Raw genomic sequence first — 24,021 nt, forward strand, 5'->3', positions numbered from 1 at the left:
CTCGGACCCGTGAAAAAAAACATGAAGTTCTGGCGGGTTCGGATTCAGAGAAACCGAACCCGCTCATCTCTAGTATATACTCTAGCTATACACAAACATATAGGGCGGTATCCTATTAGCCCTGAACCTCTTTCAGCTGGTAAAAATGTCCGGATATCGCGATGTTTGACTGATGGTCACTAACGCGGTATCCAATTACAGGCCATTTTTATCGGCCGAAATTGGACCAGCGAATTTGCAATAACAGATGGGATTGGGTGTTATAACACATGGGTGCAAAAACGGGTGGTATTCATGTGACCGCCGGTCAGCTGACCGACAGTCACATGACCTCCTCCACCAGCCCGACGGCTCACTATCCCGATGGTCGGCATGCCGACCAACAGGGACTATTTCCACTCGTGGGTGTCCACGACACCCATAGAGTGGGAATAGAACCCGTGGCGACCTCAGGTCACCACCGAGCCCACAAGGGGTTTGCTGCACTCGCACCTCCCGGCCGGGATCCCGGCGTCGGTAAGCTGACCGCCGGTCAGCAGTACTACACCCTACAATAACACATGGGATCGGGTTTTATAACACATGGGTGCAATAACACATGGGATCGGGTTTTATAACACATGGGTGCAATAACACATGGGATTCTATGCGTTATTGCGGCCTCCGGCAACACATTATTGTGAATTATGCTTTGAGTGCTGCATAATCTCCGATATGTGCCGGCATCAGGAGAAAACAATGTCGGCATCGGGGCAAATAGGGCGATCCTATTAGCAGAGGGAAAGTACCGCTGCTAATAGAATACCACCCATACAGTATAAATATATATATATATATATATATATATATATATATATACAGTATATATATATATATATATATATATATATATATATACACTGCTCAAAAAAATAAAGGGAGCATTAAAATAACACATCCTAGATCTGAATGAATGAAATATTCTTATTAAATACTTTGTTCTTTACATAGTTGAATGTGCTGACATAGTTGAATGTGCTGACAACAAAATCACACAAAAATTATCAGTGGAAATCAAATTTATTAACCCTTGGAGGTCTGGATTTGGAGTCACACTCAAAATTAAAGTGGAAAAACACACTACAGGCTGATCCAACTTTGATGTAATGTCCTTAAAACAAGTCAAAATGAGGCTCAGTAGTGTGTGTGGCCTCCACGTGCCTGTATGACCTCCCTACAACACCTGGGCATGCTCCTGATGAGGTGGCGGATGGTCTCCTGAGGGATCTCCTCCCAGACCTAGACTAAAGCATCCACCAACTCCTGGACAGTCTGTGGTGCAACGTGGCGTTGGTGGATGGAGCGAGACATGATGTCCCAGATGTGCTCAATTGGATTCAGGTCTGGGGAACGGGCGGGCCAGTCGATAGCATCAATGCCTTCGTCTTGCAGGAACTGCTGACACACTCCAGCCACATGAGGTCTAGCATTGTCTTGCATTAGGAGGAACCCAAGGCCAACCGCACCAGCATATGGTCTCACAAGGGGTCTGAGGATCTCATCTCGGTACCTAATGGCAGTCAGGCTACCTCTGGCGAGCACATGGAGGGCTGTGCGGCCCCCCAAAGAAATGCCACCCCACACCATTACTGACCCACTGCCAAACCGGTCATGCTGGAGGATGTTGCAGGCAGCAGATTGTTCTCCTTGGCGTCTCCAGACTTTGTCACGTCTGTCACATGTGCTCAGTGAGAACCTGCTTTCATCTGTGAAGAGCACAGGGCACCAGTGGCGAATTTGCCAATCTTGGTGTTCTCTGGCAAATGCCAAACGTCCTGCACGGTGTTGGGCTGTAAGCACAACCCCCACCTGTGGACATCGGGCCCTCATACCACCCTCATGGAGTCTGTTTCTGATCGTTTGAGTAGACACATGCACATTTGTGGCTTGCTGGAGGTAATTTTGCAGGGCTCTGGCAGTGCTCCTCCTGTTCCTCCTTGCACAAAGGCAGAGGTAGCGGTCCTGCTGCTGGGTTGTTGCCCTCCTCCACGTCTCCTGATGTACTGGCCTGTCTCCTGGTAGCTCCTCCATGCTCTGGACACTACGCTGACAGACACAGCAAACCTTCTTGCCACAGCTCGCATTGATGTGCCATCCTGGATGAGCTGCACTACCTGAGCCACTTGTGTGGGTTGTAGACTCCGTCTCATGCTACCACTAGAGTGAAAGCACCGCCAGCTTTCAAAAGTGACCAAAACATCAGCCAGAAAGCATAGGAGCTGAGAAGTGGTCTGTGGTCACCACCTGCAGAACAACTCCTTTATTGGGGGTGTCTTGCTAATTGCCTATAATTTCCACCTGTTGTCTATTCCATTTGCACAGCAGCATGTGAAATTGATTGTCAATCAGTGTTGCTTCCTAAGTGGACAGTTTGATTTCACAGAAGTGTGATTGACTTGGAGTTACATTGTGTTGTTTAAGTCTTCCCTTTATTTTTTTGAGCAGTGTATATATATATATATACATATACACACACACACAGTACATTGGATGATCCCACCATATAAAAAAGTCTAGCATTTGTTTCCAGACCCTAACTCACCCGCATGAATACTTGGTGTAGCTTGCAGTTTACAGACTTTTGGTAAAGTTCTACTATCCCTGAGTAAACTTCGGACGTTCCATTAGAGGAGAAATAGAATCTTGCAGGAGTACCGCTCTTTCTTTTAACGTCTGAACTGATATTATAGTGCAACACTGAAAATGCAGATGACACATAAATATAACGGTTACTTGCCTAGAGAAAATAACTTTCAGCGTAACTGTCAATGTAAAGAAAATAAATATGAAACAGATGTTTTTATTTTCCAAGTGATGCGAGTCCAAATTATTACAGAAACGTGAACTTTGCTCCTCCATTTATGTTCCAAGTAACTAATGTCTGCTACATTTCCAAATCACCTCCTCTTCCCAAACTTAGGCAAATGCAACTCAGTTCTAAGGTTTCCACAAAGTTTAAAAACACCTCCAACATTGCTGTAGCTTGTATGGTCTACATCAGGAATAGGAGACCTGTAGAACACCAGCTGCTGTGTAACTATACCTCCCAGAATCCTCTGCAACAGTTTTGCTGTTACGGCATGATAAAACTGTGGCAGGGCATGCTGGGATGTATAGTTACACAGCAGCTGGAGTTCTACAGGCTGCTGATTACTGATCTAGATAAAGAAGCGTATCAGTAAATGAACCTAAATGAGGACTATTACGGAATGGCTGGCATTATAACTGCAGTATGGCAATCTCCAGTCCACCTGCAGGAACACTCCTATTTGTCAGGGCTCCTGTAAAACAAAATAGTAACTTACCAATGTGACCCGGTACTCCGCGACCTTGGTACTGGAAGCAGACTGTGACATTCATGCACACCGCAGGCTGCCCGTTTTCTACACACTCCGCTTTTGTCCGATTCACAGTATTTGGGACTTTTAAGGATGCATCAATATTAATGACTGGTTTTGTTCTAAGGAAATATTACAATACTGAAATAAATTTGAGTCCATTTCAATTGAATTTACAGCGCAAGTGTTTAGAACCAATTTGCTTTAATCTTATAAATAATATAAGAAACTTTCTAGATTTTCCTACACAACATCCAGGTAATAAGAAGATTCAGTGTCCATTATCAAACTCCAAATGCAAACCTAAAGGTTGCTGTGTATTAGGATATTCTAAGTGATAATAATGACCCAGTCATGTTAAGAATATGAAAACATGAAGATACCCAAGATTTTCCTTTACCAGCCATAGAGGGCCCATTCAGACTTGCGAGCCTGAGCAAACCTAAATAAGCTTTGCACACACAACAGTAACACACACACACACACACACACACACACACACACACACACACACACAATAGTAACACAATTCAAATGATCACTTCATTCTCATAATTTACGTATACCATATGTAAGTCTAAACTGTGCAGTAAGGGAAGCAAGTGGTACTACAGTTAGGTGTAAGTCAGGTGGTACAACACTTGGGGGTAAGTTAGGACTGGAGGTACTACAGTTAGAGGTAAGTTAGGTGGTACTACACTTGGGGGTAAGTTAGGTGGTATTACAGTTAGGGGTAAATTAGGGATGTAGTTATGTGACCGGTGGTCAGGAGAACGTCGGTCACAACACCTCCCCCTACATCCCACCCCCTGTGATTCCCGACAGTTGGCATGCCGTCTAGCAGAGATATTACACCGCAGGTCGCCACCAAGCCCGCAGCGTGGCGAGCGCACCGAGCCCGCAAGGGGCTTGTTGCGCTCGTCCTCTCCCCCGCATGCCGGGATTTCGGCAGAGGTATGCTGACCGGCGTTCTCCTGACCCAACCCGGTGCTACACTTGGGGGTAAGTTAGGCGGTACTACAGTTAGAGGTAAGTTGGAAGGTACTACAGTTAGGGGTAAGTTAGGAGGTACTATAGTTAGGGGTAAGTAAGGTGGTACTACAGTTAGGGGTAAGTTAGGTGGTACTACGGTTAGGGGTAAGTTAGGTGGTCCTACACTTGCAGGTAAGTAAGGCAGTATTACAGTTAGGAGTAAATTAGGTGGTACTACACTTGGGGTAAGTTAATAGGTACTACAGTTACGGGTAAGTTAGGAGGTACTACAGTTAAGGGTAAGTTAGGTGGTACTATAGTTAGGGGTAAGTAAGGTGGTACTACAGTTAGTGGTAAGTTAGGTGGTACTACAGTCAGAAGTAAGTTAGGAGGTACTACAGTTAGGGGTAAGTTAGGAGGTACTATAGTTAGGGGTAAGTAAGGTGGTACTACAGTTAGGGGTAAGTTAGGTGGTACTACAGTTAGGGTAAGTTAGGTGGTCCTACACTTGCAGGTAAGTAAGGCGGTATTACAGTTAGGGGTAAATTAGGTGAAACTACACTTGGAGTAAGTTAATAGGTACTACAGTTACGGGTAAGTTAGGAGGTACTACAGTTAAGGGCAAGTTAGGTGATACTACTATTAGGGGTAAGTTAGGAGGTACTACTGTTAGGGGTAAATTAAGTGGTACTACACTTGGTGGTAAGTTAGGTGGTACTACAGTTAGGGGTAAGTTTGGAGGTAATACAGCTAGGGGTTAAGTTAGGAGGTACTACAGTTACAGGTAAGTTAGGTGGTACTACAGTTAGGGGTAAATTAGGTGGTACTACACTAGGGGGTAAGTTAGGTGGTACTACACTTGAGAGTAAGTTAGGAGGTACTACAGCTAGGGGTAAGTTAGGAGATACTACAGTTAGGGGTAAGTTAGTTGGTACTACTGTTATGGGTAAGTTAGGTGATACAAAAGTCAAGTGGTAATATAGCTGGGGTAAGTTAGGTTGTTGTACACTACAGTTAGGCGGTAATACAATTAGGGGTAAGTTAGGCAATACTACTATAGTTAGTGGTAAGTTAGCTTTTACTACAGTCAGGCAATACTACAGTTAAAGGTAAGTTGGGTGACACTACAGTTAGATGGTACTACAGTTAGGGGTAAATTAGGTGGTATACAGTCAGGTAGTACTGCACTTATTAAAGGGGTGGTACTAAATTAAGCGATACTACAGTTATTTGTATGTTAGTCGTACTATAGTCATGCAGTAAAGCAGTTAGGGATAAGTTAGGTGGTACTATAGTCAGGTGGTACTATATTTATGGGTAAGTTAGGTGGTACTACAGTCAGGTGGTACTATAGTTAGGGGTAAGTTAGGTGGTACTACAGTCAGGTGGTACTATAGTTAGGGGTAAGTTAGGTGGTACTACAGTCAGGTGGTACTATAGTTAGGGGTAAGTTAGGTGGTACTATAGTTAGGGGTAAGTTAGGTGGTACTACCGTCATGTGGTACTATAGTTAGGGGCAAGTTAGGTGGTGCTACAGTCACGTGGTAATAGAGTTGGGGGATAAGTTGGTGGTACTATAATTAGGGATAAGTCAGGCGGATTCTCCAGTCAGGTGGCATTACAGTTAGGGGTATGTTAGTATAGTCAGGCGTAGGGTAGTCAATCCCGGGCTGTTTTTTCAATCCCGGGAATCAGGATTGAAAAATTATCACTCCCGGTGTACTCGCTATTGGTTTGTTGTTTTGGCGCTTCCACTTTCCCACAGTGCTACTCATACAGACATTTCTGCCTTTCTACACACTAAGGAGCAGATGTACTAAGCCATGGAGAAAGATAAAGTGGAGAGAAACAAACTACTAAACCAATCAGATCATTTTTCAAACACAGCCTGTAAATGGCAGTTAGGAGCTGATTGGCTAGTACTTTATCACTCTTCATTTTACCTCTCTCCAAGGCTTAGTACATCTCCTCCTAACACTTTTCATTTGCAGAGGCTACTCCACAGTGTGTTGCATACACTTTGATGCAGACGACTGGTGCAGGCTCACTAGTGCTAAGGAAAGATGTTTCGCTGTGTCCAGTGGGCGCTTTGTAAATGACCTGCAAAGTGTCATTATTCATGTAATAACCGCAATCATTAGTTCTCACCTCAGCAGCACAGTGGAGTCAGACAGAAAAGCACCAACTGCTACATCTGTGAAAGACAAGACACAGGTGAGACATTCCTAGGGATGAGTCAACTATTGGAGAACGTCTATATCCATATAATATGGTACACTTTCTTACTGATATCTTGTGACATTGGGGGTCATTCCGAGTTGTTCGCTCGCAAGCGGATTTTAGCAGATTTGCTCATGCTAAGCCGCCGCCTACTGGGAGTGAATCTTAGCATCTTAAAATTGCGAACGAAGTATTCGCAATATTGCGATTACACACCTCGTAGCTGTTTCTGAGTAGCTCCAGACTTACTCGGCATCTGCGATCAGTTCAGTGCTTGTCGTTCCTGGTTTGACGTCACAAACACACCCAGCGTTCGCCCAGACACTCCCCCGTTTCTCCGGCCACTCCTGCGTTTTTTACGGAAACGGTAGCGTTTTTTCCCACACGCCCATAAAATGGCCTGTTTCCGCCCAGTAACACCCATTTCCTGTCAATCACATTACGATCGCCAGAACGATGAAAAAGCCGTGAGTAAAAATCCTAACTGCATAGCAAATTTACTTGGTGCAGTCGCAGTGCGGACACTGCGCATGCGCATTAAGCGGAAAAACGCTGCGATGCGAAGATTTTTACCGAGCGAACAACTCGGAATGACCCCCATTGCAAATTATTATTATTTATTATTTATTTATTATCAGTTAATTATATAGCGCACACATATTCCGCAGCGCTTTACAGAGAATATTTGGCCATTCACATCAGTCCCTGCTCCAGTGGAGCTTACAATCTATTTTCCCTACCACATGTACACGCACACACATTCATGCTAGGGTTAATTTTGTTGGGATCCAATTAACCTACCAGTATATTTCTGGATTACGGGAGGAAACCGGAGTACCCGGAGGAAACCCACGCAAGTACGGGGAGAATATACAAACTCCACATCGAAACCCATGACCTCAGTGATGTGAGGCAGTAATGCTAACCACTACACCATCCGTACTGCCCCAGCAAATGAGAATACAGTTTTATGTCCTGGGAATGTATCACCACAATAACGTCATCATAATGAGTTTTTCAGTAATTATTTGTTTAGCAATAGAATACATAAAAAAATAAGCAGAACACACAAAAATATATAGGCTATTGGACATCTACACGTTTGGCTATTGGACATCCACACTTCCGGATCCAGGACGTTTGCGGATAGACTTCCACTGGTAAGCTTAGGAGCCAGAGCAGGGTGAAGTCTGGACCACCCTGCCGTATATACCACCTGCGGCTCCTTTGCTACCCTATGGGTACGATTTCATTCTGAGTTTGGGACATTTGTCCTTAGAAATATTTTATGCATGTTTGTTTTATCTCATTGTATTAAATGTATTGTCATTTTTTTATATAATTGGATGACATTCATTTTGAGATATTTACTGATTATACGGGTTAAAAAAGTGAATCATCAGTAATTACATCTGCACCCAGCCACTGAAAGGGGGCGCCCAGGTCACTCTATCATACATTCTCACACAAAAATATATTGTCTGCAACCATGGCTTTAAAACTTTTTCTTTAAAGGTGTCAATATAGTCAAAGCATTTTTTAAATTACTATGATTATTATTATTATTATTATTATTATTATTATTATTATTATTATTATTATTTTAATTATTATTCCTGGACCCACTTTCTGCTATCATTTTCCTGCCAGATAGGACCCTACGCGTGTGCAGCCATCAGTCCATGTATGCAAGGACGGAAAATGCAATCGCTGGGAGGCGAGTGGCGACTGCGAGATACTGAGTCCTATTTTATATTTATTGTATGTTATTACTGATATATACTTATTACCACTTTAGGTGACTGTTTGTAAATGAATAAATATTTGTATTATCATTTTTATATGGTCTTTGGTTATAAATACTCGTACCGTATTGATGAAGATTAGTTCCCCTTATTTTCGCTATAGAATGTTGATTAGTTATGGTAACTTAGAATTACCGACCAGAGAGCGACACATACAGTATTATTTATTTATCATTTATTAGCAGTTTCTTATATAGCGCAGCATATTCCGTTACGCTTTACAATTAGGTATGTGACAGAATTTTATTTTTTTACTTTGATGTGTTTTTCGCACCCAGAATTATTTATGTTTAACAGATGGGTCCATGTTTATCTTGACCTTTAATAGGATTAATTGAGACTGGGCAGTCGGACTTAATCCCCTGCTGTATTGTTCTCTGTTTTGTATTGCAGCTGAGAACAATAGATGAAGGGTATTATGTTAATAAACCATGTTGTGCCTAGGCGCAGCAAACTAGCCAAGATAACCGTGGACCCATCTGTATGTACGAAACATGCATTGACTGGAAGGTGAGGTTAATCAGAAGATCCCTATCTGGGGATTAATGCTTCCATAGGAACAGAGCGGCTAACAGGGACAATCTTTTCAGAGCTTAAGAGCCCCATACACTAGAACGATAATGACCGATTTCATCCGATTTCGGGCATTTGGCCCGATATATCGGATGATATCGGGCATTTTGGAGGCGTTTCCGATTCGATGCGCATTCCCGTGAGCATCGGATCGGATCCTCCAGATATGATGTATCGTGGGCGATCCTGCGACTCGGGAGGCTGCCGGGGTGATCGCCCGCGACATGTCCGTCTGACATGTTGCGGTAGTGTATGGGGCCCTTTAGTGTATTGGACCATCAACCCCAATGTGTTTTTGCGAGAGTGCTGTGGGACGACCTCAGCTTCCTCTCCCAATGCCATAAGACTAATGGATGACAGAACTACTGATTAGAGGGTAATGGGAGAGTGAGAGATGGGTTGTTCATCAGAATTGTTTTTTGTGGGTTTTTAAAGGCTTGATGGCCTATGTAGTCTTCAAGTCCCCATCAACCTAAATGCTGTCCCTGGTGGCAGGGCCGTCTTTTCGTATGGGCTCAATGGGCTCTTGCCCAAGGGCCCCAAGAGTATAAGGGCCCCAATCTGATAGCTGAGGGTCCCCTCTTTCCAGGGGTACCAGATTTTTTAAAATCGGCCAAGGGGAACCGGAGATATCCGACTTGAAAGCAGTGGTCCCCATCCAAGCCTGTTAATTGCTCCTCCCAGCCAGATATCTCGGGTTCTGTCTAATTTAGAGTTTTCTTGAGGGTATACTCCAAAAGCTGGGACTCTCCCCTTTCTGTGGACACTGGCAGCTTGTCTATACTATGCCCAGAACCAGACATATCAGCCTTCAAGTAGCTGGTCCCTGCCCCAGCTCCACACGCCTAATATGCAGTTTTAGATTTTCATTGGTGAATTGCTCTGGCTCCTGCACTCTGATCCCCAAGTCCCTAGAACCTTCCGAAAGATGGGACTCTCTAGTTTTTTTTATCCATTTCAAAGCTAAGAAATATATCTTCAGGAACTTGAGATATCTGCAGTCAAGCAAGATGCTCTCCCACTAGAAAATGATAACTATTAAGCCAACTCCACTATACACCCCACCCCTATGTATTAAACACCACCTACCACCCTGGAAGTCATGTACCAGGGATTCTTCATTCAGCCCAATGCCGCCTTCTACAGTTTAGTCCCATCTGTGCAGTAAAGGAGCAATTAGCAGAAATTACTGCTCCAGGTCCTACATGCTGAGCGGAAGATAGAACACCCCCTACCGCCCGCGGGACATTAAAGCTGATGCTGATACCACCCCCCACCCCTACTGCTGGAGGATGGGTAGGGGGCCCAGTGCATTGCTGTGCCCAGGGGCCTACACTGCTGTTAAGACAGCCCTGCCTGGTGGGCCTAAGATGGAAGAAACTACAGTAGCAAAATGAAACCTGGCAGATTAAAGAGGTGACCCCAATTAAACAAGGCAGAAGAGACAGAGAAAAAGACAGAGGCACTGAGAATGCAAGAATCAACACAGGTAATAGGGTTTAGGAGCATATTTATCTAGATCACATTTTGTTGACTTGATAATTATAATTTCTTATCTATGCATTTCGCTGCAATAGGAAATGATCAGGGCAAAGTATAAAAAACAAAACAAAAACAAGCAGGGAAATAGGCTCTGATAGAAACCCATTGCTTGTAACAAGTAGAGTGATCGCAGGGGAAACTACATATTAGTTCTATATATTAATGACTTAATGATGAAGGCATTACATTTGAATTAATCATGTGGGCACTGTATATTTTGAAGTACAGCCTCAAGTTCGGAACATGGGACCCCTTGGTCTATCAGTTTCCCTATCCACGTGGACATCTAATGGGAATAGTAACCTGTGGTGATCTGAGCGAGCCCGGGACCTGGTGGCTCACTCACGCCTGGCATCTTGTGCTGCGTGCTGTAGTTAGGCTACATGTACAGATGGAGTCACGCTCATCTTGGCGTCTCTGCTGCACCCAGGTGCACCATGGTTCATTAGCATAAGCCTTTCCTCTATTGTTCTCAGCTGCAATACAATACAGAGAGAACAATACAGCAGGGGATTAAGTCATTACAGGAGGGGATTAAGTCCGACTGCCCCGTCTCAGTTAATCCTATTAAAGGCCAAGATGAAGAAGGCTCCATCTGTATGAGGACATATCTGTAGGTCAGCGAAATCCATTTCACTCAGCACAATTCTACTTATCTGTCTCGTGCATATACAATTCCTAATGGTACCTAATAAATAAAGCAATAAAAAACATGGAATGAAAAATATACTTTTTATGAATGGCCCTCACCTTTTTCTAGTGGCCCTCCTACCACCCTTTCATTGCCACACACGCAAAACACCCATTCACTGCTGTTCTGCTATGCTAGGCAGCAGGGAACCGACATTCCTCCCAACTGACCGTTGATCAAAACAATTCAGTCCTTATCATCAGCAGGACAGAGCCTTTTGGTACCCTGTGCCAGAAAAAGAACTGGCATTCCCCCCACTCCCCTTTTTTTCCCCAATAGGGACACAAGACGCATGTATTCGTGGGGAAGGGACATAACAAAATTTGGGGTACATTTACTAAGCAGTGATAAGAGCGGAGAAGTGAGCTGCTGATTGGTTGATGGGGAAATTCTCCACTGGCTCACTTCTCCGCTCTTATCACTGCTTAGTAAATGTACCCCTTTATCCCAGAGAAAGCCAATGCTATATGAAGCTACTTGTACTTTGTAAAGAAATTAATCAGCATTGCAATTAAGTAGATCTATGTAGTGTGCAGCCACACATCCAATTTCTTGTAGCCACACACTACATACGGTAGATCTGCTCAGCTGCAATGCTGATAATTTTTTTTCACAAAGAACAAAGTGAGCTTCAAATATTTAGAATTATCTATCTTAGAGTTCTCTAGCTTTCTATGCAAGGGCAGATAGCTCAATGAATAGAGTGTCTGACTGTGATGCTACAGGCAATGGGTTTGAATCCTTGGTATGTCAGCATCTTGAAATGTAATAAAGGACAATGTGACTGAATAACAAAGAGCTCTCAAGCTGAGTTCATGAATGTTGTATTAGTGTATTATTGATGGAAGGGGTGGGGCTAGGAGACGGGCAGTGAGAAGATGCTGGGCTTCAAAAAGGAAGGAAGCTACAAGTGAAAGTAATTAAAACAGATAATTGACAGGTGCTGCCAACAGCGACCCCTACCCTGCAGCGCTATGTGCAGTGGCACACTCCGCACCACCCTAGTTACAGCCCTGATGCTAACACCACATAGTGCTGTTTGTTACCCAGAGCAACTTAACTAAAGCAGATGCCTCCAGTTAGCCAGTACTACTGTGTACGCTCTCATAATGCTCACAGGTGTCCTGATTTATTGGCAGTATAAATCTAATAGTGTTAATGGAATTGATTGAAAGAGGAAATGCTTTGAACATCGTTTGAACAACTCAACAATCGCTTGGGATCAATATAAGCTTGCTATTTAATATTGTAATTGTAATAGTTGATAATATCTGGTTTAGTGACTCACTACTAGCAGTGTAGGTCCAGGTATTCCTTTAGGCAGACACAAATGTATAAAATATTAGCTTTTCTTCATTTCTATAATCCAACCTTATCCATATACCAGGGGCTCTCATACGTGGTCCTCAAGGCACCCCAACGGTCCCGGTTTTAGGTATAGCCAGGGCTCAGCACAGATGGTTAAATCAAAATGACTGAGGTGCTAATTAAGTCACCTGTGCCCAAGCATGGTTACAATTAAAACTTGGACTGTCGGGGTGCCTTGAGGAGCACGTGTGAGAACCTCTGACATATACATAAAACCTTATACATACTCTTTGCTTCTTGGGTAATGCTGAGGATTTTCTAAATATATTGAAGGGTTTTTCTAACTTCATTTACTGTTTCACACATCCTCCAGCTGGATGCGTTTCATTTGCCGGCTGTCAGGATCCCGGCGGTCAGGATACCAAAGCTGGATCCTGACAGCCGACAATCCCGCCAGCCGAAATCCACGACATCCATAGAGGGGGAATAAATCCTGTGGTGAGCGCAGCGAGCCAGCAAGGGGACTCTTAGCGCTCGCCCGCTGCCGGCATCCTGGCTGGTGGGATACCGCTGTCGGGATATGGACAGTCGGCATCCCGTCCACTGGTAAACCATACTTTGGGGTATATTCAATTGAAGTCGGATCCATTCCGACATTAATTTGTCGGAATGGATCCGACCTGGGCTATTCAATGTAATCTCAATTCGACTTGAGATACGGGAGCTGAGACAGGGGAGAGCCGCGGGCAGGCGAGGGAGGGCAGAGCTACAGCAGCGGCTATATAGTCCCCCCCGCCCGGTCTCTCTGCCTCTCCCCGTCCCCGCATCACAGCCGCCGCTCACGGCAGCGTCCACCCGGCTCCAGTAAGCGATGTCTCGCTTGCTGGAGCCGGGTGGACGCTGCTGTGAGCGGCGGCTGTGACATCCTCTGGCGCTGCTCTCCGTCTGCCCGGGGCTCTCCCGGTCTCTGCTCCCGCATCTCACTTCGACTTTTTTTAAAGTCGAATTGAGATGGTCGAAAAGGGTTTTGGCCCCGTTTTTGACACAAGCACGTGGATCGGCAGCTATTCCACCAATCCACGTGCTTTTTCGACAAGTCGAATTCCTCGACTTGTCGAATAATTTGGGGTTAGATTGAATAGGTCGGAACCTCTTCCGACCTAAAAAAGTAGAAAACTGCCGTCTTTTCGACAAACGGCAGCTTTCGACTTCAATTGAATATACCCCTTAATCTCCTCCAGCAACAGTTAATAAGGGGTCTATTTATTAAGTTGACAAAAAGAAGCTTTCTCGGATGTTGTCACCAGAAAATGTTTTTTCTCTTCTATTTACCAGCATGTTTTTATCATCTAAGCAGAATGACTTATCATTTTTAAGACATATTACATAAATCAGCTTCTCTTTCAGCACAAATTCCACTTACTGTACATAGGGGGTCATTCCAAGTTGATCGTAGCTGTCCTAAGTTTAGCACAGGTACGATCGTTAACTCAGACATGCGGGGGGACGCCCAGCACAGGGCTAGTCCACCCCGCATGTCAGTGCCGCCCACCCCCTACCCGCACAAATACAAAAGCATCGCACAGAGGCGATGCCTTTGTATTTGAGGAGTAACTCCTGGCCAGCGCAGCTCCTGCGGCTGGCCGGGAGTTGCTCGTCGCTCCCGCTGGCCGCAGCGGCTGCGCATGCGCAGTTCTGACCCATCGAAATGACCCCCATATGGCCTAATTCAGAGTTGACCGCAGCAGCAAATTTGTTATCAGTTGGGCAAAACCATGTGCACTGCAGGTGGGGCAGATATAACATGTGCAGAGAGAGTTAGATTTGGGTGTGGTGTGTTCAATCTGCAATCTAAATTGCAGTGTAAAAATAAAGCAGCCAGTATTTACCCTGCAACCTAAACAATATAACCCACCCAAATCTAACTCTCTCTGCACATGTTATATCTGCCTCCCCTGCAGTGCACATGGTTTTGCCCAACTGCTAATAAATTTGCTACTGCGATCAACTCTGAATTACCCCAATAGTACATCTGTTCTATCTAAGAGCAACGTAAATAAAAGGAAATCTCTATATAGACCTCATAAAGATCTCAGATATATCTCCTGAAGACCTCGGTTAAATGCACCAAGACCAGAAAGATAAGCAACAAATGTACTACATACGCTTTAAGTGGTACATTTACTAAGATGGGAGTTCTATTTAAGATGGGATGTTGCCCATAGCAACCAATCAGGTAGACGGTGCTAGATAAATGAGAAGTAGAATCCGATTGGTTGCTATGGGCAACATCACATCTTAAATAAAACTCCCATCTTAGTAAATTTACCCCTAAATGAGAGTAATCTGAAGGTGGACAATCATTTACTAGTAACCTGTATTTTATCTGGATAGTTACTGTGCATTTAATACAATTTATTTACCTTGATATCCGTTTCCGTCAGCATCCAGTCCCCCAGATATCGACTGGCCAAACATGCTTAATGAGTAGCCAAATTTCTGTGCATTTATTCTCTATAAAATACATATTAAATAGAATAGTGTCATTTATGGAAGACAGAGAAGCTCGGGCTCAAGTGCAAAGTGAAATTATTAAATATATCTACCAATACTGTAAATAAAAGTATGTACCATGTATAAGAGGTGATCAATGGTGCATATAGTATAAGGTACACAACCACAAAAGAAACACCAACAAGACCACAACCAAACACCACTAGGTATATAAGGTAACTTACTGTATATTGGTCAGAATTAATAAAATTAACACAGACAACTTAAACGGTAGATGAATGAGGACAAATGATCAACTAAGTCATAAGGCCATGATGATACTAATGACAAAACTTAGGGTGAAAATTATTTAGAAAGTAACCTGCTCTCTTGTATAAAGTGAATAAAAAGGTGTGTACATGGTGCTACTAATTGTGTGCCTGTAATTAACTGTTAAATTATATATTTTTAGAATACTCTACAATATTTCTATCACTACTCATACTCAGTTTATGTATCTGAGGGGTCTTAGGCCTGAGGATATATAAACGCCCAGGTTGGGGTAGTCACTGGCTCTTTAAAGATGGATTGTTGTGGATGAGTTCTGGGATTTGACTTATATGAGTGTTTGGAAGTTAGGCTATGGCAAGTCGGTAAAACACTGCTCCTTGGTGGCCACAGGGGATCAAAGTGAGGTTGGGAGGTGCCCTTCTTTTGAAAAGGGTGAGTTGGTAATTACCTACTGGGGTGACCCGTTCATCTTTAGTAACTGTAGTATGGGAAAAAGTCAGTCCAAGTGGTTCCTTTGCAACCAAGATTGCATCAGGGGCAGGGTTCCACTGCCTTTATTCATTTGTTACAGACTTATCTGTTGCCGGGTTACCGCACGGCTTTCCTGCCCATCACCATTCTGTTTATTTATGATCAATAACTCTGTGACTTTATTTTAACTAACCTCAATTTCTTACTTGTAGTTTATGTTGATTAGGTTATGGTTGGGTTGTTACTTAAGCCCAGATGGACCCAAGATCTGCTAGGCAACTTAATACATTATTACAGGTTATTTTTATATATTTATATATTTATTTTCTTATGCAAATTTGTATTTATTTTCATGACTTAGTACTTACAGTAGGATGTGATTTACCCTCAATTATACTTGAAATTGTTTTTAGCTATTATAGCATTTATCTTTGTGTTGCAGGACTATTGGTTTTATCTTTCTTTATTGAATTTTATTTTTTGTACATTTTGTTTATAAAATTATCCGTCTATACCTTATAGCATTGTAAGTATAGAGCTTTATACCTTTTTTACCACAGCACAGTATTTTAGCATCAATGTTAGATATACTTTATACTTGTTGTTTTCTTAATTTTACTACTTGAAGTCAACACAAATACAAAAGGAAAATATAGTCAAAAGGTTAGTTCCTACTGGGAATGATAAATGAAAGAGATAAGAGGACCTGCATGAGAATGGGATATTTAGATGTTTACATTCAAAGGCTCCATAACATCTTGGAAACATAGAATTTGCCAGCAAATAAGAACCACTTGGCCCATCTAGTCTGCCTTAAACACTTACTGAAACCCACACTAGCAAGGGGAGAATATACAAACGCCACACAGTTAGCACCATGGTGGAAATCAAACCCATAACCTCAGTGCTGTGAGGCAGTAATGCTAACCATTACATCGTCCGTGGGAATAAACACTCTCTGTGGGGCTGTATAATATTGTTATGTACATGTTTAAAGGCCCATACACACTTGCCGATAAAATGAGCGACGTCGCTCATTTTCCCCCTCCCTGAGTGACTTTGCTCATTTTATTGGCAAGTGTGTATGCCGCCAGCGACGACCGATGCGCTGCCCCGCGGGTCGGCAACGATCGTCGCTGTCGGCAGTGCATGCATGCAGGATCTGGACTGTCGTCCAGGACATGCATGCACGGCTGGCGGAGGCGTGACGTCACTGAGCGATATGAGCGGTCAAATCGCTCAGTGTGTACGGTCGGCCCGGGAAGGGAAACATCAGACGACGTCGCTCACAGATCGACATCGTCTAATGTGTACGGACCTTAAGAATCAGTGTGAGCAGAATGCGTAGTGTATAGAAACAAAATAAAAATAAACAACAAAAACTGTCTGCTATCCAAGCTGTTTGTTCTCTTGGGGATCATTTAATGTTAGGACCAAATCCATCCAAAGGGTTCAAATGTGCACTGGGATAATCCATGCTGTAATGCAAGGGGTCTGTAATGCAAGGGGTACATATGCTGCCAATACAGCAACTGAGTACTCTAAATTTGTTCACTCCTTTTCAATTTGTGCCCCCCATCGCACAGACAGAAGGATAAAAGAAGGCAAGCATGCCTACATATCTCCCAACTGTTACACTGTATCCACGGGCGGGTTCAGTATGATTTCCTGATGGACGGGAAGCCGGCAGTCAGAATACCGACAGCGGCATCCTATCCATTAGAATCCCGAAAACCCCTCCAAAAGTATCGTAACACTCACCTGCCCCCTACCCTAACCCTCCCTTGTGGGTGCCTAACTGTGACCTTCCGTTGTGGGTGCCTAACCCTCCCCAGTGGTGCCTAACCCTAAACATCTCAGCTGGTGCCTAACCCTAACCCTCCCTTCCCCGCTGCCTAAACCTAACCCTCCTCGCTTGGTGCCTAACCCTAACCTCCCCTTCTAAGTGTCTAAACCTAACCTTCCGTCCATGGTCCCTGACCCTAACCCTCCCGTCCTTGCACCCTAACGACCCTTCTAATTCCTAAACCTATTACCCCCCCCCTCCTTCCCAGTAGCAGGACACGAGTGCATCCCGCTGGAATAACGATCGTGATTCCGTCTGTCTGTATTTTGACACCGGGATCCCGATCCCGTCTGTATTTCGACGGCGGGCTTATGCCGTCAGTCGGGATTCCGGCGCTTGTATTTCAACCGCCGGGATCCCGTCCAGCGCCATTTTAACTGTCTACTACACTGCCAGCTAGACTGACTGCACACAGGGCCCTTCCTCCGATAATACGCCCCTGACTGTAAGCATCTTTGTATATGGCTACGATGTAAATAAGACACCAAATTCAGGAAAATTTACAAATCGTTACCCATCAAGAAGTGTCTATAAAGTAATTCAAATTAAAGAGTCTTAACACATAGCCAATGAGATCGAGATGTTTATGTGTACAATATGTGAGCATTACAGATTCACCTAAAAAATAAAAGATGAAAAAGAGATAAATACCTGAGTAAATGTAGGTGTAATTCCTTTTTCTCGCCCATTATAAATATATATAGCTCCCTGCAGATTTTCTTCTTGTGGAGCCCCAATAGCCACATCTGTGCAATTTTTTTTTTAAAACAAAATGAAATATAATTTCAATATTTCTATTTCAATCACAATAAATAATGTTGCAACATCCTGGTAGGCTGACATACATTTCAAATGTGACATACAAAATTTACTACAGAACATTAATGTAAACATTTTACAATCTAAAAATAGCTAAAGTAGTAAAGAACAGAAGAGCACAGTAAAGGCATGCAATATTTTGTTAGGTCACAAGATGGCAGTGTTTCACATCAGCCACTTGATTAAATGTACCATATTCTTCCTAATCCTCTCAGGTTAAATATTATGTATTGTGAATATAGTATTATGATTAGGGAGGCCAATCCCGGGCCTTTTTTTAAATCCCGGGTATCGGGATTGAAAAAAGGTCAATCCCAAGATTCCCGGGATATCCGGGATTGGGTTGAAGACCCGCCCAGCCCACACAAACATTCACCATCGAGGGTGGGAACTGGGCTTACAGGCTTTTGGCGGCGATGTGAGGTCTGGGCAGCGCGGGTGGCTGTCTTCAGATTCACCATTGTGGGTGTGAGGGCTCACGGGCGGCGCGGTGTGGGCGGCGAGGTGCGGTTCGGATGGCTGTCTTCAAACTGCACAGCGTGACCTCTGACATCATGTCGCGCTGCACAGTATGCACTACGGGGGCAGGGGCAGCTGGGAGGAGGGAGCCAGGCAACGTCTGAGCGACCTGAGGATGCTCAACACTGCCCGGGATTTAAAAAAAACAATGGTCAGGTAAATCCCGCAATCCCCGGAATTGGAGCTTCCAATCCCGGGATTGAATCCCGATCATTTTTTGTCCTAAATTCCCGGGATCCCACCGATCCGGGGATTGGCCTCCCTACTTATGATCATAATTAAGATACTAAATGGTGCATCTAACTTGTTAAGCATATTGCATTTTTTAAGTCTTAAAAATATATATGTCAGTGAAAAAAGAAAGATTAAAAAAGCTTTAAAAACCTTATTTAGATTCTGCAACTGTTTGATATGCTACTATACAAATGGTAGTTATATTAAAATAACCAATTGCATAAAAATAAAAAAATGAAACACCACAAATAGCATATTCATTTAGATACAGTATTTCTAATTATTTGTCTTTAAGATTATTTATAGATTTAATGATGAAGGACCTTGGCTAGGGGTGAATGGAAATAAAATGACAATTGATCTCGAAGACATTCATACAGCACTTGCTCATGTCATGTGTTCTCGTATAATCCCATTGGCCAGGCTCACTGCATTTCCCTATAGAGACTAGTGATGCTTTTTCCTTCCTAGCTCGGTCCATTGTTAAAATAAACTCATGTGCTTACATTATCAACTAGGGTTAAACAGATATATACTGTAGAAATCTAATGCTCCAGGCTTTTTGTACTCCTTGAGAAACAGTCCTTTGCCTCGAAACGCATCAGCATACTGTATGTGACTTGTTTGCGCCTTGGGACTCGCAGCAAGATAACTCTGTACCAGCGCCAGAACACTTTTTTGGATGATTATGAACTGGGGCCTCCCAACTTTACCACCGGCAGTGCCGCAAAACCATCGGGAAAATGGTGTGAAGGACATTTTCCCAGCATTTTGAACATGCGCTGTAGGGAAATCTCTGGGAAAATGGCCGCCGTGCCATCTCCCTGGAGGACTGTGCATTCACAGTAGACTCTGTCAGCATGCCAGAGTCTACCAGCGCATACCAGTAATGTGCTACCGGCTAGAGAGGGTGCGCCCCGGACGGAGACTGCACATGGGCTCCCTCCCCTCTTAATATGTCCCTGGACAGAAGCATGGTATTTCTGATTGTTGGCTTTTATAGATTTAAGGGCATGGATCAGCAGATCAGAGCGTGGTCTGGGCACCAGCTTATAATAGCCGTACTGGTGCGTCTTGTGATGCTGTAATTAGTAAAGTAAACACTCAGACATACAAAGAAAACTGTGCACCATAGTGATCTTTATGCATCCTTTAAAATCAAGATTAGTAACATTAAACGGGTTCCTGTCAACATAATTTCAACAATCAAAGTGCCAACACCAGAATGTCAACTTGCTCTGAATTAGGGTTAGGGTTGGCCAACAATTAGGGTTAGAGTTAGTTTTAAGTTAAAATAGTACTGTTCTGAAAATGTCAACATTATGGCCAAGATTCAAATGTGGGTTGCACCGGCAGCCACGAGATGGCGCCCAACGGAGCAATTCAATTGTTGCCCAATTCGGGCATGATGGCTGCCGATGCCTGCATTTCAGCTCGCACTCCCCGGGGGTGGCGAGCTGAAATGCGCAAAAAGTGACCCGACCTTTATGGGCGTGGTCAGTGCAGAATTTTATTTTTACATTTCATCCAACGATCTCCGTCACTTCAAGACTGGAGATCAGGGGCAAAACAATTGAATATCCCCCAATGTCAAATTGCCATCTGTCGACATATCATACATGGTATCCAGACTCTAAGTCGACACCAATTAGGTCGACACCCATTAGGTCAACACACATTGGTCGATGGTGTACAGGTTGACACTAGAAATAGGTCGCTACGGACATTAGGTCGACATGAACAAGGTCAACATGAAAAAAGGTCGACATGAGTATTTCACTTTTTTTTATTTTTTGGACTTTTTCATACTTTACGATCCATGTGGATTACAACTGGGACCGGTAACCTGTGCCGAGCGCAGTGCGATCCATGCAAGTGGACGCGGTGCACTTATTCGGGGTTCCCGGTCACTTGACGGAGAAAACAACACCAAAAAAACATAAAAAACTCATGTCGACTTTTTTCATGTCAACCTAATTCTAGTGTCGACCTACCCACTGTCGACCAATGGGTGTCGACCTAATTGCTGTCAACCTTGAGTCCCATACCCATCATACATAACCCTATTAAACAATATATAAACTACTGAATAAAGGCTGAAGATTATCAAGTAAGATTATTTTATAAAATAAAACATAAGTGTTAAAAACCATAAATTCATGTAGAAATTTCAGACATTAATCATATGACAGATTACTTTTATTATTATCAATCTACTGTAAAGTGCAACAGAACTATAAACTACTTAGCTCTTACAAGCGAGATCTTTCTTTCGGTGGGGGTGGTAGAGACAACCCCCTTGGACAAATCCCCAATGATGTCCTCCCCAACAAAAGGGGTTACATCTGCTCATTATAAATTTCTTAGAGTACCATTGGATTATTCTGATTTACAAACGGGCCTGCCTCAGTGGCTACAACACTTTCCCTCTCTCTCAGTAGATACTATTTTGAAACAATTGGTATATTCTATTAAAACATTTCCAATGGCGAAATTTGCAGAAATGTTCCTCAATATCTTTCATCGTGCATATATTTCTCCTTCTAGAGGGTATCAGAAGGGGATTTTGGAAAACTCTAAATGTCCCAAATGCTCACATGACCCTGCTGATTTATACCATTGTTTATGGGCCTGTCCATATCTCGCCCAATTTTGGCAACAGATAGGTCAGTTTGCTACGGAATAACTTGTTAACTATGTTTCACTGACTCCTGAGTGGGCTATCTTCGGCATATTACCCCCTGATATAAGGGTCTCCAAGGGAGTGAGAAAATTGCTCTTGGCGGTGTCATCAGCTGCTCGCAAAACAATATTTACAATTATCGACTCAAGATTCACGACCCTCCTTGGCATTGTTTAAATAAAAACTTTTTTTTATTTTTCATATGGACTGGTTGGAGACCTCCCTCCAAAAGGAGACCCGTGTCAAACCTTTTTTGACACTTGGGAAAGCTACATAGAGACTTTACCAATTTCTACAAAAATTTTGTACAACATTGTTTCCTTGAGGACCTTATTGTACGAGACACGTGTTTTCTTGGAGGACCCTCCTATTTTTTTATGTTATTATTTATCTTATTTTTTTGATAGCCACCTGAAAATTGTATTTTGTAATGTTTTACATTGTTCCCATTGTTTATGACAGTGATCTCCAACCCGTAGCTCATGAGCTACCGGTAGCTCGCCGTAGTATTTTTGGTAGCTCACAGAGCGCACGGGCTTGGGCAGTCACTGGCATTCCTCCTCCTTTCATTTTTAATATGGTGCCGGCCGTCAGCCAATCAGAGCTCGTGGACCGGCAGTGGCGGCACCTGATTGGCTGCCAGACCGCGAGTTTTGATTGGCTCACTTACCGGCACCATATTTTAAATGCCCGCCACCGCCGCAGACCCTGTCACTCTGACCACAGCCGCTCTCCGGACTTCACAGGAAAGGCGCGCGCTGCACTCTCCTCCCCTTCCGTCCCTCGTATAGGAGGAGCAGCACCGGCTTTTGTGAGGCCACACCCACTTTCGCAGGAATGCACGCACATTGGGAGAGGGGGGAGCTCTTTCAGAGGTTTAATTTTCCAAAGGTAACTCACACCCCAATTAAGGTTGGAGACCACTGGTTTATGACATAGACAACATTTAATTATTCAAATGCAGATGTCTTTTTCATTTAAAGTCTATAATGTTTATTGAAGCTTCAATAAAAGAAAGTTTAAAAAAAAACTACTTAGCTCTCCAATCTTTCATTCTCAATACAATATTATATTTTATTCCTTTACTATTTTGGTCTGTATCGGTCTGTTGGAATTGAACATTAAAAAAATATGTTTTTCTGGTAAACCCGTGACCTTTTCTGTGTTAATCTGGAAGTACAAAGTAAAACATTGGTCAGGAGAGTGCAGGAACTGACGGGGAGCAGCTGACTCCAATCAACAGATATAAAGAAAAGAATGGAATTTATAGGCCAAGCCGAAATTCAGATGAAAGATGCCAAACCAGAAATGAGAACTTTAAACCCGTTGAGCATGCTGTGTTGTGAAGCCAAGTGGCACCATGCACAGAAAATGATCATACTGTACTTCCCACAGGTTTAAGAATGAATAGCCGTAACAACAGTGTTTCTTATTACCACAGCTATGGTTGATGCATTACGGGTTTAGCGCTAGGTTTAACGTTGCTGCACTATAAAAGCAATGTAATGTTCAGTGACAGCGTAAAATAGACATACAGTACAGGTATTAACTGAATTGGTTTGGAATCTGGGAAAGATCATTTTAACAGAGTCTGTATATATTCGGTCCTATTCCTTTATCATTAAATCTGAGAATTAATCCAGAACCAAATGACATGGCGCTACAATTTTCACAAATAGGTACATAGGCCACTAGGGCAAACTTAATGTAATGGACATGTCATGTAAGGTAAGGTGGAGGCTAGTCCACCAGTGCTGGATTTGATAATATCGAAGCCTCTCAGAGTCAGGCAAAGAGAAGCGTCCCTGAATATCAGAAAAGGAGGTGAGCACAGACCCATTAAACAAATCTCCCAGGACCGCCATCTCCCTGGACCGCCAGATTAAGGTAAGGGACTAGGCGGCCACCGTTCGTAGTGATATCAAAAACATATTATGATACGAGGGGGGATATGGCCGCAGTCAATTTGTCCCAAACCTGGAGCATGGCTCGGGTAGAGGGAAGGAGGTTTAAGCTCTGTGGGCGAAGGGGTTTGGGCAGCCAAAAGAGATCTTTCAGGGGAAAGCGGGGGCAGGTCGCCTCCTCCAGACACGTCCACCCCGGACATATATCTCTGCAGAATTCTTTAATCTGGGCCAAGAGGCAGGCCTCCTGGTACAATGGTAAATTAGGCATAT

The 24,021-nt window shown here is 43.4% G+C and overlaps 1 protein-coding gene across 2 annotated transcripts in view; it reads right to left on the reverse strand.

Annotated features, from left to right (window-relative positions):
- Positions 1-24,021, reverse strand: part of ITGA4 (integrin subunit alpha 4) — a 224,226-nt gene that overhangs the window by 59,964 nt on the left and 140,241 nt on the right. For both annotated transcript variants that reach the window (XM_063933332.1, XM_063933333.1), the window contains 5 exons: positions 18,241-18,335; positions 14,912-15,002; positions 6,498-6,543; positions 3,345-3,499; positions 2,582-2,736 (listed from right to left, as the gene is read on the reverse strand). In XM_063933332.1, the coding sequence (XP_063789402.1) occupies positions 2,582-2,736; positions 3,345-3,499; positions 6,498-6,543; positions 14,912-15,002; positions 18,241-18,335 (542 nt within the window). The remainder of the gene's footprint in view (positions 1-2,581; positions 2,737-3,344; positions 3,500-6,497; positions 6,544-14,911; positions 15,003-18,240; positions 18,336-24,021) is intronic.

The sequence above is a fragment of the Pseudophryne corroboree genome, chromosome 7, assembly GCF_028390025.1.
Source record: "Pseudophryne corroboree isolate aPseCor3 chromosome 7, aPseCor3.hap2, whole genome shotgun sequence".
In the NCBI taxonomy this organism is placed as follows: Eukaryota; Metazoa; Chordata; class Amphibia; order Anura; family Myobatrachidae; genus Pseudophryne; species Pseudophryne corroboree.